Source organism: Apodemus sylvaticus, chromosome 1 (assembly GCF_947179515.1).
Source record: "Apodemus sylvaticus chromosome 1, mApoSyl1.1, whole genome shotgun sequence".
NCBI classification, from domain to species: domain Eukaryota; kingdom Metazoa; phylum Chordata; class Mammalia; order Rodentia; family Muridae; genus Apodemus; species Apodemus sylvaticus.
Genome location: NC_067472.1, coordinates 23,534,115 through 23,551,485, shown reverse-complemented (window position 1 = coordinate 23,551,485; position 17,371 = coordinate 23,534,115). Strand labels below are relative to the sequence as shown.

The 17,371-nt window shown below is 45.4% G+C and overlaps 1 protein-coding gene across 3 annotated transcripts in view; it reads left to right on the top strand.

The window, feature by feature from the left end:
* The first annotated feature begins 16,566 nt into the window (after nt 1-16,566).
* The window catches only part of Lgi1 (leucine rich glioma inactivated 1), a 42,507-nt gene continuing 41,702 nt past the window's right edge, over nt 16,567-17,371 (top strand). For all 3 annotated transcript variants that reach the window (XM_052172384.1, XM_052172390.1, XM_052172379.1), the window contains exons 1-2: nt 16,567-16,806; nt 17,247-17,318. In XM_052172384.1, the coding sequence (XP_052028344.1) occupies nt 16,592-16,806; nt 17,247-17,318 (287 nt within the window). In that variant the 5' untranslated portion in view covers nt 16,567-16,591. The remainder of the gene's footprint in view (nt 16,807-17,246; nt 17,319-17,371) is intronic.

Below are 17,371 nucleotides of genomic sequence, written 5' to 3'. Positions count from 1 at the left end.
TCAGTGTCCTTCAGATCAGTGATAGCCCCAAAGTGGGCCTAATGACTTATAACGAGACATGGAATGGACAGTGTTTCAAATCCATCAAGGAGAAGCTTGGAGGCAAATCTGTACTGTATAGCATGGACTGATTCTATGACAGGAACTTGCTGAAGACACATTAGGAGCCCTGGGGAGCATACTGTAGTGGATCTAGGACAACCAAGGAGGTGGCAGATCAGGAGAGTGGGGCCTCTTAAATCTCATCTATCTTGGTTAGTAAAGAATATATTCATTTGTCCATCTGACCAAAAAGAATGTGACTGGTTGATTGGTGTAAGCTGATTCTCTTCCCTGGTCTTCAACTGTGTCCATAAAACGGAGCTACCTGGGAGGCTAAAAATAAGTCCCCAGTGGTCATATGCACATCGGTGATTCCCATGTAGAGGGAGCAAGGAGTGTGAAGGCTGGAGGCAGAGGTGGGGAGGGTGGGGAGGGGGACAGGGAGGGGGGTGGTAAAAGAGCAGGATAAGCTTAGGAGGCTCTTCACAGTTCTACATAGCTGGAACTGTGAGAAAATGAGGAATGAGGAAACAAACTCTTCACTTTAGGTCTCAGATGACCCATGGAGGGCTGCTGCTCCTCTGTGAGGCATTTGTGTGACAAGAAAGGTGTCCCTAGGTCTAGAATGTGGGAGAGATCCCCATAGTTCTAGAACAGCAGATGGTGGGCGTTAAACAAGGGAATCAAAGATGTCCGGGAAGAAAGATGCAACCATTAAGGGTACAACCATGGTGAAGGTGAGCTCAGTCGTACCTTCTAAGACTTAAGGAAGGAATGAGCTAGAAGGCCAGGCTGCTGCCTGTGGAGAGATCAGATCCCCAGAGATGAGCATGCTCAGATCATCTTGGGAGGCCAGGCTGATGCCTGTAGGGAGATGAGATGGCTAGAGATGCACATGCTCAGATCACCTGGTCCTCGTGCTATTGATGCTTTGATCTTTCTGTTGTGGTCTTGAAAACTATAGCATCATGGGTTACTTGCAAATCTCAAACAATACCTATGATGGATATTGTTCTCAGGGGGAATGACAGTTTCTTCTTTAGCTTTGGTGCACCTAACCCTGTAGTCACGTTCTTGGTCCATCTCCCCCCAAGCACTAAGGAACCTGTCCTATTTCTGCCGCTTGTTTGCTGTGTACTGTTGTTGGTCAAGTACTTTACCTGCCTAAACTTTACCTGCCTAAAGCTCAGTTTCACCTTTAGTCTCGGGGCAAGAGTGAGTATGGCATAAACCATACGTTCTCCAAACTCTGTTTCTCCCCCTACCTCCCCACCCCGGTTATTTCCAATGGGCATTTCTTTGTGAACATTCCCAGCTTCTCTTGCAGCTAAGTTTTCACCCTTAGAATGTGGGTGGGAATGAAATGTGCCACATTCAGGCCTGAACCTTCTGTGAGGTCCTTATCATCTACAGTCCTTTCTTTGCAAACTTGTCCAGCAATATACAAACAGTGCAGTTAATGATCCCAGGGTCCTAGAGTGGCTGGAGTTTCTCAAGCAGCAAATTGAGTGTCTCTCCTTCCTCTTGCTCACACTACAGTATAAGAAATCAGCTGCTAGGATAGAAAGCCACTGAAATTTGGGGGCTTTTGCTTTTTAAAGCACAATGAACCCACCCTGACTAATAAAACAATTATTACACTCATATTAAATGATAATGTACATATTAAATGTTGGATGAGCAATGGGTACTATTTATTATATATCTACCTCTCTTGAGGCACATGGATTATTCCCATGGTGATGTCTTCCCTTCAATCACATGACTATGGTTCCTGAGTGTGCAGTGCTACCTCGTCTTTTAGCCTGATCACAATTTCAGTGCACAGTCTGTCTCCAGACCTTGATTTTTCTAACCCCATCTCCTTGCAAAAATCTGGGAAGGGTACAGAGGGGATGTTTCTATTGACATGATAACAGTTCTGAGATGAGACAGAAGCACTAGGCTGTCCAACTGGCAGGGTTCATCACAGCTCCATTTTTTGCTCCCCACATTTCTGTACGAAGGCTAGGGCTGAGAGTTAAATTAGTTTGGGAGCTGCCTCCACGAGCAGCACAATCTGCTCCTCTGGGGAAAACATTTCATAGAAACTGTTCCTGCCGAATATTCGTGCAACTTCCAATTTTTAATTAGAAACAGGGGAGGAACCAGATGGGTGGTGAGAGGAATTTAAGGTAGCAGGAGAGCAAGTGCTCATGGTCTGAGGTTAAAATCAATAACTGTGATTGCTGGTGGCATTTAATCAATATGATTAGAGTAGTTTCAGGGTGTGCTTTCTGGAGGACCTCCGAGATCTCCTGCACTGCAAGCTGGCAATGCCTGAAGTTTTTCACAGCCACCCTAATTATATGCCACTTTAAATTTTTGTTTTTGAGATATAGTCTTGCTATGTGGTGCAGGGTGATCTCGAACTCATGATCCTCCATGTGCCCAGCCTCCCAAGTGCTAGGATTATATATGTGATGGTTCTTAGCCTTCACAATTCTCCTGCAAGTCATAATATATAGTCACAGACAAGGAGAATCCATAAAACTGAGTAATCTGTAGAAGCTAGTAAAGGGCAAAACAAAAACTCATCCACATGGCCAGACCACATTCGACCATGACCAGACCACAGTGTTTCTACTGTTCTTGAGTCTGCTACAGTTAAGGTTTCATTCGTTTGGATTAAACGCTTTCTAAGTAATTGATCACTGAAACAAAAATCTTATCCAAATCTTAATATACAACCAGAAATTTTCTGATATTAGTAATTTGGGAACGTAGAGACAAGCCCAAGAAATCAAGTACAGAAGCTAATGAGATTAAAGCACCAGTCCTCTGTTCTAGGGCAAACAGCCTAGGATGGGCGACTACAGACACTTCTAGTGTCCGGTCTAGTGTCAGTTCCATCATCTGAGAGGAAACAATTCAATAACAGGCCCAGAATAAGCACTTAGAACATAATGAAATGGGGAAAAGAAAGGAATATGTACAGAAAAGAATAATGTACAACGTCATGGGTCAGTCTGATTGTGGAAGGATCTAAAATCTCTAGCTAACAGAGTTCACAGTTCTTACCATGGATGTTTTAAAACTGCTAATGTAGAAATGGGGGAAATTTCAAGTTCACAAGAAAAATAAATCCCAACCCATGAGGCCTTGTCTTCCCTCACAGTGTGTTTAAACTCTACAAATATTGGAATCCTCTTCATGCTTTTTAAAAGGTCAGTGGTCTGACATTTATGCAAACATGAATGGGTATGTGTCAGGGATTTATTTGGTGTGTTAGTGTGTAAGACCATAAAGGTGGCTCAGAGTTAAAAGCACCTGCATCATGCAGGAACTGGAGAACAAACGTTATAACAGCAGCTCTCTAAGGCCAGTTAATACATATGTGAACAAAACCAAAGCCTCAGGCAATCATCTTTTAACCTTTCAAATCCACTTACACCTGTGCTGAACTCAGGGCTGTATGCTGAGATATAGCCTCTCGTCCTGAGCCTTTGATTATGTGATGTCAACAACATAAAGGAAGAGCGGTTTACTTTGGTTCCCGGTTTCAGAGTTTTCCGTCCATGGTGGCTGGTTGTGTTGCGTGCCTGGGCCTGTGGGAAGGCAATGTTCACCCTGAAGGGCATGATAGAGCAGGACCATTGAGCTGATTCAAAGCTTCACCAAAGAAGAAAGAACAACCGGAAGGGAAGAAAGAGAAGGCCATGGGCTGAGGTACCTCCTTCCCCCACACCCATAGGGCATATCTTAATAGCTCTTTCCCTTTTTATGATCATAACAACAGGGCCTGGCAAGATTGCTCAGCTGGTAACACTGCTCGCTGCTAAACCTGACGACCTTAGTTCAATCCCTGGGACCCAGGTAGATAGAACTGACACCTCCCACACACTGTGACACGTGCACACACATCCACAGGCAAGTGACTGAATACATGCTATTAAAAAGAAGCGAAATGACCAATTATATCTCCTTGGGTTCAAATCTTATTTCTAACATTGCTAGGTTTATTGTAGAATGGTTGGTTCTTTGTCTTTCTTTACTGAAAAGAAGTGCGCATGCTCAGGGCAGACCTCAGCCAGCTGGTGCGGGAGTGAGTGATGGAGTGCGGTGCATTCTGAGACTCAGTGCTCAACGGGCGAGGCCGTGAGCGAGGCACCTTTTCCTCATCTGTCCGCAGTCCTTATTTGTCATTCTTCCCCTTCTTCTCTTGTGTCCTGAAACCCTTCACAGCTTCTTTGTGAGGACTGGAAGGTGAAGCGAGGAGGATTGTTCCTGCTCTTTCTGAAGCAAAGTGGCCAAAAGAGGAGCTGTCCACTGCCACATCTGCGGATGGTTGCTACAGCTGATAGGCCCTGGAAAGCTACAGCCCCTGGGACAGCCCATGGAACTAAGACAGTCATAGACACTTGAGTTAAGTAGAAACTTGCCCAACAAGTTAGAAATTTGTGGGGCCATTGCTGCTCCCCGAGACTGGCCTGGACCTTCCTTATCCATTGCGCCCTCTTGCTTAGTTGCTTACCTGAACATCAAGATCCCGTGAGGCTTGAAGGCAGGAACTCTGTAGGTCTCTTTCTACATGAATGTCAAGTGACATGCTGTGTTCCCAATGGAGGACATAGACTTGTTGAAAGAAGCGATGGAGGAATAGTGTGTTCACAGTTAAAAAAATATCAGATTCAGCGTTGTGTAGCTATAATCTAGGTAATATACTGTATCAGTGAAACTTAATGCATAAGCCAGCCACTCTCTCAAGGCCTGTGCTATCACTAATGCTAACTAGGAAGAGTAACCGAAAGAGCTACTTTCTTTGTGATATTTTAAGTACTTAGAGTCTTGGCTCTTTCATTAAGATAATCCTTCCTACATCTGACTCAGCTTTACGAAAGAGGCCTGAGCTATGCCTCTCGATTATTCTGAGACTTGCCCCTGTACTGTAGGAAGAGTCTCTGGAACACAGGCCCAAGGCTCAGTGGGTACTGTCTTTGCTTGATCTTACCCAAAAAGCTGAGAACCAGTGGGGGAGCTAGTCTCAATCTAGGATATAGACATTCACATCTGTTCTCTGGCTCCCAAGACCTGTCTTCTTCTCCTACCTTCTCCTTTCAAGGTCCTTCTGACATTTCAAGAGGAGGAGGCTTATATTAGGTGAGGAGACATTGGATAGCGGGAGGCAGGTTAGAATAATCATAACTTACCATGAGCAGTGTCTTGTATACATCATTTCTTTGTCGTAGCAGTTCTGGTAAAGCAAATATTACATCCATGCCATCTGTGAAGAAGAAAGCGAGGATGCAAACATCATAAAATCTTGACCAGATGCCCAACTGTTAAATGGAAAAGCTGAGACCTGAGGCATAACCCTCACACTAGATGTTTATCACATTGACTTAAGAAGTCCTAAAAAGTCCCTCAGGTGTCCCCAGAGCCTTGAGAGCCAGTAGGTGTCACCCGAGAGCCTCCAGAGGCAGGAGGCTCACCCATAGATAAGAACTGTCCAAGATCTATTTTATAGATCCCAGAAAATAAGAATCACACAATGAACAGTTTGGAGACAGACAGAAGGCAAAACACACAATATCTGTTCTTCAGACGATCACTGCTGTTCTCTAGGGTTCTGGTTCCTCATCTGTACTATGAGGACATTGGTGCCCAGTGTGTCCAAGGCTGGTGATACAGCAAACAAGGTTACACATGAGAAGCACCAGGCCTGCAGGAGACCCAGAAGTCTGACACTCTCCATCCTCCTGCCTCCACTGCTCAGAGCAGTGCAGCCCTGTGAGGCCCAGCGAAAGCGTGCCTCAGAAACTGTTAAAGCCCACCCTTGCCCTGGACCCACAGGGCACTAATCCTGTGGTCATAGCCCGTTCTCTCATCCCCTTGCTATTTTCTGGGGTCAGATTCTTTGCTTCTTGGGTCACCATTCCTACTGAGACTGAGGGGTTGTGCTAGAGGCCCCGAGTCACAGCAGCAACAGAACACACTTAGTTCTTCCAGAGTGAGAGCATAAAGCAAAAGAAAGGGAAACAGAAGCCTTCCAACGGGGGAGGACAAAAGACAAAAGCCTGACATCCAGCAACGCACAGTCCGAGTTTCTGAAGCTTTCACAGTCCAGCAGTGTGGTTTTCCACTTAACTTCGCAGTCTTAAACCAAAGCACAAACGTGACATTTTAATAAAAGGGAAATTTAAAAGAATAGTTAACGCTTTCCCTTGACTGCTGGAAGCTGTCTTCGGACTGACTCGAGTGGGCATCATACATAAGGAAGAAGAGTCCACATGCTTTCTGTTCCACAGTTCAGTGACCCTCGGCACAAGTTCTGAGAGCCACGGCGATTCCATACCACCACCCCAAAATTTATTTTACCTAAATTATTTTTACTCTGACCATGGTTTAGAATTATCCTGACTTTATTCCTAAGCAACTTTGCTTTGTAGAATAGGCTTCTGTCTCAGGGTAGTTCATGGACAGAGTGTGTGGATCTGATAAAATTCAAATACCTACATATATTTCTAAAAAAATAAACCTAAAAGTTAAGATCAGACTTTATTATCTGAGATTGCTTAGTCCTGTTCGTTTCTTGTTGTTTACTGTTGTTGTTGTTGTTGCTGCTGCTGCTGCTGTTGCTGTTTTGCACAGACTTTTCATGTAGCCTAAGCTGGACTAACTAGGAATTGCTATGTAACTCAGGCTGGCTCCACACCTATAATCCTCCTGCTTCCCACAAGCTAGATTACAGGTGTGGATCACCTTGTATGGGTTATTATAACTATTGCTGCATACAACTTGTGTATGTTAAGGGTTTCGCTGTGGCATTTCCATATATGCTTATGGCCCATTCTGCTTAGTTTTTGGTTTAAATGTAAGCATTTTTGTTGTTGTTGTTGTTGTTGCTAAAGGAAGTATATGTGTTGACCATTCACAAAGTGAAAACATTTCTAGACCTTGGTTTTTTTGTCTTTTTTTTTTTTTAACACAGCAGTTGTTGTTTTTTATTTTCCAGAGAGAACTTAGGGAGTTCAAGGATATTAGCTCTATAAAGATGGGGCCAGGGAAGGGTAAGAAAAGGATATCTTGGCCAATGGCGCAGAGCCATTCCTTCACTCTTATCAGAACTGCCCATTTGTTTTGGACTCTGTATGGGCAGTATGCAGGTTCCCAGAGCTAATGTATAAGTTATTGATCAATGTTGAGAAAACTGCACCAAAAGGCTCGCTATGTTTTCAAACCATGCAATCCTCTTTAGTTCTTCTTGGCCAGAGATCTAAGCACATTTGGGGCAGGATAATTCTTCGTTGTGTATGAAGGACCCAAGATTTGTAGTCTCAGCATTCTCCATCCGACACATACAAATGAACTTTTCTAGCGAGGCTGATGGCAGAACTCTGCACACACCTTTCCAAGAACTTCCTAGAAAGGCATGAGTGTTCTGAATTAATATCCGTACACAGGATGGGGATCCTAGAGCCAAAACAAGAACTCCTCACGTGTCTCCGTATCCTCTGCTTCCACAGCCTTCTATAACACTCTGCTCACTAAATAATGACTCACTCTGTCCTGAATGTTCCTTGAGCATCCAGGAATATCCATAAATAATGTTTGTCTATTCCCTAGCTTCAGGTCCATAGCACAAAGTAAAACAAAGCAAAATGCTGGAGGGTGAAAAAAACCAGAAGGCAACCAGACCCAAAGTTTTCAGATCCCTAGAACACTCAAGCGATTTTCTGCTCATTATTTTTCAATGTACAAAAACCTGTTCAACACTGTCCTTGCCTTTTCAATAATTACTTCCTAATTGGGTTGCTGGCAGAAGCAGTTCATAAGGAGAACATCATTAGCGATGACTCAACCCAAGAATTTCCTTGGAAAACCAAAGCAAAGGAGTTAGGAGTCGTACCCAAGGTCCCACAGGTCACACATTCACAGCAGAAACCAACCATGCTCCTTCACCTTTCCGCTGTGCCTCAGAGACCATCCTCCCACGTACCAGAACTCCCAAGACCCAGTCCTGTCTATGCAGCTAGAGCAGTGGACGAGCCCAATACTCACCATCTCCTGGAAGCCCTACACTCGCTCGGCTTTCGCTGTGTGGATGGGGTGAGGTCACCTTTACTCACCTTTATTATTCCAGGAAACCACGGTGCACGGAGATCTGTGGAGATGGAGAGATTATTAAATTCATAGAATCTAAGATCTGAATGTTTTATTTTAAAGCCAACTAGACATCTTATCTTGAGCAAGCTATACCTAACCTTGGTGAACCTCAGTTTCCTAACTTAGAAACTGGAGGCCAATAACCAAACTGTGTTATAATGACTAAGTGGGATATTTTATTCTAAAGAACATAAAACAGTTCCTGGAACAATATAAAGCAATGGTATAGGTTAATCATCTCCATCACCACCACCACCACCACCACCACCATCATCATCATCATCATCATTATCACACTATTTATCATCACCATGATCAATCAACAACATTGTTTTCCCTTCTCTGGGAAGTCATTGAATCAGGTCAAAAAGCAAGGGTGGTTGGATTTCTGCTGCCAGCATGAGCTAGGAGTGGCTCTGCCTTTGGAGACCTAAGCAAGAGCCACCATTCATTCTCAACTCGGCCTTGAAGAGAAACATGAAAGTATATAAAGTCAGCAATAAAGCCCAGTGGCGCAATTAAGCAACATGTGGTTTAATTTTTTAAGAGTAAATAAAGGTTCAAGCTCATACCTCAAGAAAGCCAACTTTCTTTTCTACAAAACAGTCTTACCTGCTTTCCCTGGTTAGTGACCATGCCCTTCAAAGAACAGAGAAGTAAGTTGTATGTCCTCCCTCCAAAGAAGCATTTTTAAGCCATCATAAGCCATCAGATTCTTCTCACGTGACTGGGATGGGCCTGGAATCTTGGTGAACAAAACATCCTGGACTGCAGACCCCACTTGGACTTCTTCTTGTCCTTTTGGTGGAGGCCATCACTTCTACCAGAGTAGTCTTCAAGCCCCTGTATTGTTTATAGTTCTTTTATGGCCTGATCAGCTTTATACTGAAGAATAGTAGAAGATAGGAGTTAAGTATGTCTCCTTTCCTGGACTCCAGTGTTTTGGCATCTGGGGCCAAGCTAAGCTGGAGGAACTGACTGCCTTTCCTCTAGCTAATTTCCAGAGATAGCAACTGATTTGCCAGGGTGGGTATGCCTTTCTCACGTGAAAAAAATCAACTCAGACACCCTTCCCTACCAAGCACTGCTCTATCAGGATCCCAGACTCCAGGCCCCATCTCCTCAGCACACACCTGCTGAGCAACTGAACCTGTTTGAGTTTCCAGCCTTTGGGGGAAGGGTTCCCATCCCCCTCACCCCCACCCGTCTTTATATTTGGAGAGCCCCATTAAACTTCGAGCCTTGATCAGAAAACCTTTATCTTGGCTCCTTATTTTTCTCACAGGCCCGTTCTATTTCATCCCCAGCTTTCCTTCCTGGTGACCCCAGTTCCCTTAGCCACAGGCGGTTACAGGCTTCCATTTTTGTGCTTCTGCACGATCCCTTCGAGTTCATTGGAGGATTCTCTCAAAAGTGTCCATGGGTAGATTTTTTTAAAAAACAACCAAATTATAGCTGGGCATGATAGTTTACACCTATAAGCCCAGCACTTGGGAGGCAGAGACAAGTAGATCTCTGTGAGTTCGAGAGGCCAGCTTGTTCTACATGGTGGGTTCCAGGACAGCCAGAGCTAAACAGTGAGACCTGTCTCAAAACAACAACAACAACAACAACAACAACAACTAAATTACAACCTGTCTGTGACATAGGCATCACAGGCTTTCAGATTTCCTCATGTGATTCCAAAGTTTGAGACCCACATTGAGTTTCCATAATGCATATTTCTAAGCTTACTGATCTTCATTATGCTAAAATCTCCCATGTCTTATTTTGGACACTGGAAACGAAAAAGCTATTTTAACCCAGAAACTCACCCAATCCACATCTACATTCATGTAACCGCAGAGTCATTCCATACAGAGGTTGAATTTTTGCCATTTGAAAAATGCTTGTATACAAGGCAGTGAGGAACTTTTGGTGAAGAGGGGGTTAAGATGATAGCTAGCTCAGATGCATGCTGGGAATTGTAGTTCACTAGCAATGCCTTGAGTTTCTGGTACTGTTGGCCTCCAAAGCAACACACAGTATATATATCCCATTCCCTATGGCTCATCAGGGAGGCAGCTGATGTTGTGGATGCCAGTGTCAGAAGTCCCAGGTTAGAGCCTAGAGCCAATCTCACTAGCTAGGGTGGCCCTGAGCCAAGCTTCTTCTGCCTGTACTTCCTTTTCTGTGACTATGGGGTAAATAATAATAGTCCTTTCTAGAAACGGTAGGGATAGGGATACTAACGGCACCCAGTGCATGGGACTGCTGTGAGTTAGTACATGGAGTGTGCATTAGGACGTCAGCTGGCATGGAGCAGGTATTATATAAGCGTCTGATTTTGTTTTTATTCTTTTCAAGCCTGCTCTGAGCCAAAGCTTTATTCTCTTGAGTCAGAAGATGTAAAACCCCACCAATTCTCCTTGGAGGAGCAAGGTTTAGCTGTTCTTTGAGAAATGATCTATGGCCATTTGTGCAAACTCTCTTTTCACCATTTCTCTGTAAATCAGTGCAGCTGGGTGTGGTGTGATAGGCCAGAGAAACAACCACAGTTACCCAGCAGATCCAGGTGCCGCGGTCCACACCCCTCGGTTTCACCTGCCCAGTGCCCATTCCCCTGCCTCTAGCAGCAGCAGCAAGCTTTCCTTCAAGAACCACCCCTCCCATCACACACCTCCACCGCTGGAATGCCAGCCAAGACGCTGCTTGTGATTTCACAGCTAATGGATGGTGAGCACCTGACACCAGCAGCTCCACCCTCAGTCCCTCTCCTGTGAGGAGATACATAGGATAAGAGAATGCTGCAAGGTCCCCAAGCTCTCCCAAGTTTCTCTCCCTTAAAACCTGCTTGGCCAGCCCTTTCTTGGATTCGTGAGGCTATCACCATGGAAACAGTTTTCCTGTATGCTTAGGTTGGCAGAGTTGACAGCGGAGTCTCTCACTTGCTACCAAAGAGTCCTAAATGATACTACTCCCAAATCCCCATAGAGAGCTGGCCCTCCTCTGGCTGCCTTTACCACTTCCTGTGTAATTCTGGCAGAACCATCAGTCACTGAATATCTCTATCACACACAGACACACACACACACACACACCCCACACACACACAGTCCATGCACATCATAATTTGTCCTAATGTTAATAACGCAAACACGGTATTATTTTGACCTTATCAATGTAGAAAGTGAGACACAGAGAAGGTAAGAAACATTTCTTAGACCACGGAGCAAGCAAATAGCAGAAACAAAATTCAAGCAGGCCCGATTTCTGCCTTCCATCAGCAAGTGATGCTTACTGGATCATTTCTCTGCTGCTTCATAGAACCTGGGGTGGGCGAAGATCCTTAGCATGGTCTGATATGGTGTGTTGAGGGTTTTATCTCCTTCCCTCCCCCTTCCTCTCCACCTCATTTTTTCTTTGCTTCAGCTCTAAGTCACTTACAATAGATACAATTTCGGTCAGCACAATGGATTCATGCATGTACACATACTGAATGGCGTCAAAAGGTTCACAATGGCTGTAGTTACCCTTACAGGTTCAATTCATCGCAATTCAGAATCATGTACTTTCAAAATCTGCTCACACCCACCAGATTGATTTCCCAGCAACTGCTTCACTTGACTCTCAGCTTCAAACCCCCTGATCTACTCAGAGAGCTGTTTTAAATGACACTGGTTTGCTTGCTCTGGGCATTCTCAGAAGGAGGCAGGACCAGGCCTGATCCTTTAGGGTTCCTAATGATTTGTTTACCACAGTTAATGTGGGGTTTCCTAGGCCACGCCAGGCTGAAGGGAAAACTGGGATCGTACCCACAGCACAGGCTGTTCCTCTCTCCTCTGTTCTCATGCGCCCTTCTAGATCGCCAGCACACTCCTGGGACCCGCTTCAGCAGCTCTGACTGGCCAGTCCCTCCAATGGCTGCAGAGCTTGCTCCAGGCCACCAAGGTTGAGCTGCTGCTGAGGCAAAGCATCAGTGTGGCTCTGTTGAGTCTCATCCTTGACCCTGGATAAAGATGTTATTTGCCTCATGTCTCTGCATCGGCTTGGTACTTCTTCTGTTTGTGGCTGTTCATAGTATCCACGCACACCACAGCGGTGTCTCTAACTAGAAGAGAGCCCCACCTTGGTACAGGGATCTCAAAACAGTCCTCTCAGCCTCTTCAGCGCTCACACATGCTCAAGAGCAGTGGGTTAAGAAGAGCTCTCTCTCTCTCTCTCTCTCTCTCTCTCTCTCTCTCTCTCTCCCTCTCTCTCCCTCTCTCCCTCTCTCCCTCTCTCTCTCCCTCTCCCTCTCTCCCTCTCTCTCCCTCTCTCTCCCTCTCTCTCCCTCTCTCTCTCCCTCTCTTTCTCTCTCTCTCTCTCTCTCTCTCTCTCACACACACACACACAGAGAGAGAGAGAAAGAGGGAGAGAGAGGGAGAGAAACCTTCTCTTTTTCAAACTCTGGACCATGTCTAGGTCAACCCTAGGTGTGGAAGTTCTCACCAGACTGGTGTGATTGTTTTGGGTTTTTTTTGTTTTTTGTTTTTTGTTGTTGTTGTTGTTGTTGTTCATTTGGTTCCTTTCGGTTCCTTCACGTGGTTAAACTCTTAAGAGAAGTGGCAGCTTCCTAGAGTGACCATAAGACATCAACTGACCTCGTATTTATGTGAAAACGTTGCTTCCAAAGTACTGGGAGCCATATGATTGGAATTGTCTTGTTTCAATGGTGATGGTGATGATGATGATGATGATGATGAATCTTCCTTAAATATCAGACTCACACGAAGCATATAGCTATGTGATCTTCTTTAGTATTCTCAGCAACTCTATGTGCAATGTCCCCTCAACAAGAGGAAAAAAAACTGTAATCCAAGAACTTAAGTAGGTTCATGGTCACACTGCTGGCAAGGTACAGAGCCAGCCTTGGATTTGTCTCAGTCGTTGCCCTGAGGCTCAGACTAGGCTCGGAGCCTGTTTCAACTGGGCCTCCAGCTCCCCTGGGTTCCCTGCCAAATCTGCTTTCATCTTTTCTAGGCCCTTCTCCCGAAGGCTGCCAGAGTCCACAGGTAGGTGGCCAACTTTATCTAGGGACCTCCGAGTTGTGGAAGCTTCTAGCACCGCATCTGCACTTCTTAATATCTACTCTACACTCCCTGGGGGCTTCCCAGGAGAGCAGGGTGGGGCACTCCCAGCAGGATGTCCTGTTGTCTGACCTCTAGACTCTCAAGATTTCCCAAGCCCCTCCTCAGATTCATTTCTAGAGCTTCTTCCCAGAAAGGCTTTCGGCATTCTGCATGGAAGGGTTTAAACTGTGCCTGATCTCGGTGGGCGTTTTAATTGAGTAAGGAATTCAAGTCTGGGCTTTAAATGCCATAGAGAAAGAAAACGTTACTGTCTTTTCAAAATGCCCATTGTAGCTTGTCCTTAGTGCCCCAACCGGAAGTGGTCCTTTCTCTGAACTGACAAACCGAGCTGAGTAGCTGCAAGTGGATGGTAGTATAGCTGCTTACTGTCATGTATCATCCTGGCTTTACCACACCGAAGAAAGAAAGAAAGAAAGAAAAGAAAGAAAGAAAGAAAGAAAGAAAGAAAGAAAGAAAGAAAGAAAGAAAGAAAAGAAAAGAAAGAAAGAAAGAAAGAAAGAAAGAAAGAAAGAAAGAAGGAAAGAAAGAAAACAAAGGAAAGAGAGAAGGAAAGAAAGAAAGATTGCTTGGCTGTCCAGGAGCCCAAAGCCAAGGACTTGTCAATCTTGACAACTGGTCATATCTGAGAGCCAGTCCTAGGGGGGAATATCCTGTTTGACCACACTGGTTGTTTGAACCACATATTTACCATTGTTTCGTGCCATGCAGGGTAATGGCTCTGTCAATAGGTGTCTGTGTGGGGGTTTTGGTACCTCAGTTTCCCCATCAATATGAAACATGTAGGGACTGGATCCAAGATCTAAGGTCCCTAAAGATGTGTCAAGGCTACTGTTTTGTGATTACAAAATTTATTAGAGATCAGGGAATTAAGAGAGCAGCAATTTGAATAAAATGACCGTATAAAACACTCGCAGTGTGATCACGTTATACGTAGAGAGACTCCACCCTGCACTTGCAGAAAGATTCAGTTCTTAAAAGATTCAAGTTGTGGCCAACTTTGAAGTGTCACTTTACTGTTTAGCTGAGGCTTTCCTGCGGGTCTGGGTTTCTGGGAACAGTCTCTTTCACCCTTCTCCACACAGTCCACAGTGAAGCTGTAACACGGTCCATTTTACAGTCAGGACTTCTCTAAGACCGTCTTTTTGAAACATGCACCAGAAAAGAATTCCTGCTTGAAGCCGCATCAGCATCCTAGGGGTTGGCAGAGCAGCCCACGCTCTGCGCATGCTCTTCCCTCCTCCCTCAGTCACTGTTTCTTCATGGAAGTGTGCCCTGACCTCTCTGACCAAAGCAAGTCCCTTTATTATAACACTGTGGGGGCAATTTGAAGTTTATTGGGTGAAATATATGATTATTGCAAATAGAGCATGCCTTGTCCTACGTGCTCCTACAGGCACGCTGGATGCCCACCTTGTACACAGTGAATGCTGGCCCTGGTTTTGCCATAGTTTCTACTTCCATGAGGCTTTTGAGTCTCTGGAATCAACATCATCATCATCATCATCATCATCATCATCATCACCACCACCACCACCACCACCATCACCACCATCATCCTCATCCCAGAAATACAATAAGAGAGTGAACATGACTGTCACCACCTTCCTCTCACAAAGCCATTAGAGTTAAAGGAGCAGTTGAACCCGGAGTTGTAACACCTACTTGTAATCTCACAACTCTGGAGGCTGAGGCAGAAGAACAAAATAAATCCAAGACCATCGCAGGCTACATAGACAGCAACGCTCTTTTTTAAGCCAACAAACAAAAGGAGTGTCTTGAAGTTGGCCTAGGGTCAGCTATGGCGGTGGGGGTGGGGGTGGGGGTTAAGAGAATGGCGGTGCCCAGACCTCTGATAAGGGTGGCTTTGCTTCATAAAGGCGCAGGCACTTTAAAGAACCATTTTTTACGTTCAATTTTAAAAATCGAGAGAAGGAAGGGCCATGCCCGACTTTCCAGAGTGGCCGTGCCACCATGACGGATGGCTGCTATCAGCGCAGTCAAAGGACATTCTCTTCTACTGTCCTAGGGATATCTTTACCCTCTTGGGCTGGACAACCCCACACCAAGGCGGAGCTCTCTTGATTTTGTCTTTAAACAAACTTCCCTTTCCAAGGGAGTGTCTTCTTCTTTCCTATTATACAGCCCATAAGAGCCTGTGATTTTTTTTTAATTTGGTTCCCTCAGTCAGACCACCTGCCCTACTGTCCCCATTCTACAGGCAGGATAGCTAGCTCCCTTGTTCATAAAATCCTCTCATTTCCAGATGACCTAGGACCTCAAAAGCGGGGGTGGGGTGGGGGTGATACGAATGTGGGGACGGGGATGGGGGAACAGGGGAGCAAAGGACTCTTTCGCTTACTCTAGCACTTCCCCACTTTATCCTGGCCTGCTGGGTGAGCCAGGCCCAGTTTCAAAGCCCCAGGAAGCTGGAGTTGGCTGCCTCCTGCTGGCAGGGAGTGCGTTCCAGCCTTTTAGAAGGAAGGGAGGGCAAGAAGGGAGGAGACTGGATTATGCACAGGGACGGCTTACAATTCTGTCCCCTCCCTCATCATGGGGGGAGGAGTGGGCTGTGCAAGGTGGTGGGGGATTAAGAAAATCAATAATTCTTAAGAGTTGATAGGTGTCAGGGAAGTATTCAGTCACACGTATTCCCCTGACATTGACAGTCTCCGTGGGTTCACGGGTTTATCATTCAAACCGTAGCATCCGCCAGGTGGGCTCTGCCAGGGAAGGCTCGGGTTGAACCGCAGACAGTTCCATTTAGCTTCCTCTTTCCAGCCAAGACTGGCCCCCAAGCTAGTTTCTCTTACTAGGCTGTTTGCTACACGAAGAGCAAATTCCCAGAGGTTTCCGAGATTACCCACATCCTATGCTAAGATGACTGCTCCACCGCCCGCCCACCCACCCACTAATAAGACATAATGCCGTCCTATTTTTGGTAACAATTAAAGGGCCTCCCGGTGAAAGCAGAAAGCTGTTTATCTACTGTTACATCACTTCGCTTGCCTTCGAAGACTGGGTCAGTGCTCGGTGTTTTCTGTGAAGTGAGTCGGCTCTCTTCCTCCAGCAGTTGGCTGGCTCTCCTCACCGCACCTCACAGGTCTCATCCCCCAGCAGTGCGCTGCCCGAGCGAGCGAGGAACAGCTCACGAATCAACTGGAGATCCCTGGTTTGAAAAGGCAGATGCAGAAGCAGGGAAGGGTGGACTCCTATGTGACCTGTTCTTAGAGCAAGGCAATCAGCAGCTGAATTCCAGAAGCCCTGTTCATGTGTGGGGAGATTTTCTCGACTGCATGGAACCAGAAAGCAGCAGAAGGATGGGAAATGCCTGCATTCCCCTGAAAAGAATTGCCTATTTCCTATGCCTCTTTTCTGTGGTTTTGCTGACTGAGGGGAAGAAACCAGCGAAGCCAAAATGCCCTGCTGTGTGCACTTGTAGCAAAGATAACGCTTTATGTGAGAATGCGAGATCTATTCCACGCACCGTTCCTCCAGACGTTATCTCACTGTAAGGCCCGTAAGCATTTTGATATCTAATTTACAATTTAAAAATATGCCAGCTGGTGGATTTTGGGGGTTTGTATGTATTCTGAGAGGGGCACGGAGCTCCAGAGACAGATTCCTCTTGCATGCTTTGACCATTTGACAGCACTAATATTTTGCTGCATTTAAAATTTGTGATTTTTGATAAGCTGCTAGCGAACCTGCTTAGCTAGCCCCCACCCTGGGCATTATCCCGAGGCACCTGGAGCAGGCTCCGCTCTCTCTCTTGCTTCATCTGGGAAGGAACAGAATCTTACTTTATAAAATAGTGTGGGAATATAGCAACTGTTATGGTAAATCGGATTAACATAAGATCTGTTTTCTGTGTGTGTCTCTTTGTGTGTGTGTGTGTCTGTTTGTTTGTTTTTTATTTTTTTTGTGTGTGTGTGTTTTGCTTTCTTTCAGATCCTTTGTGAGATCTGGTTTTACTGAAATCTCAGAAGGGAGTTTCTTATTCACACCATCGCTGCAGCTCTTGTGAGAAACATTTATATCATGACTATTTTTAATATGGCATGTATTTGGATAAG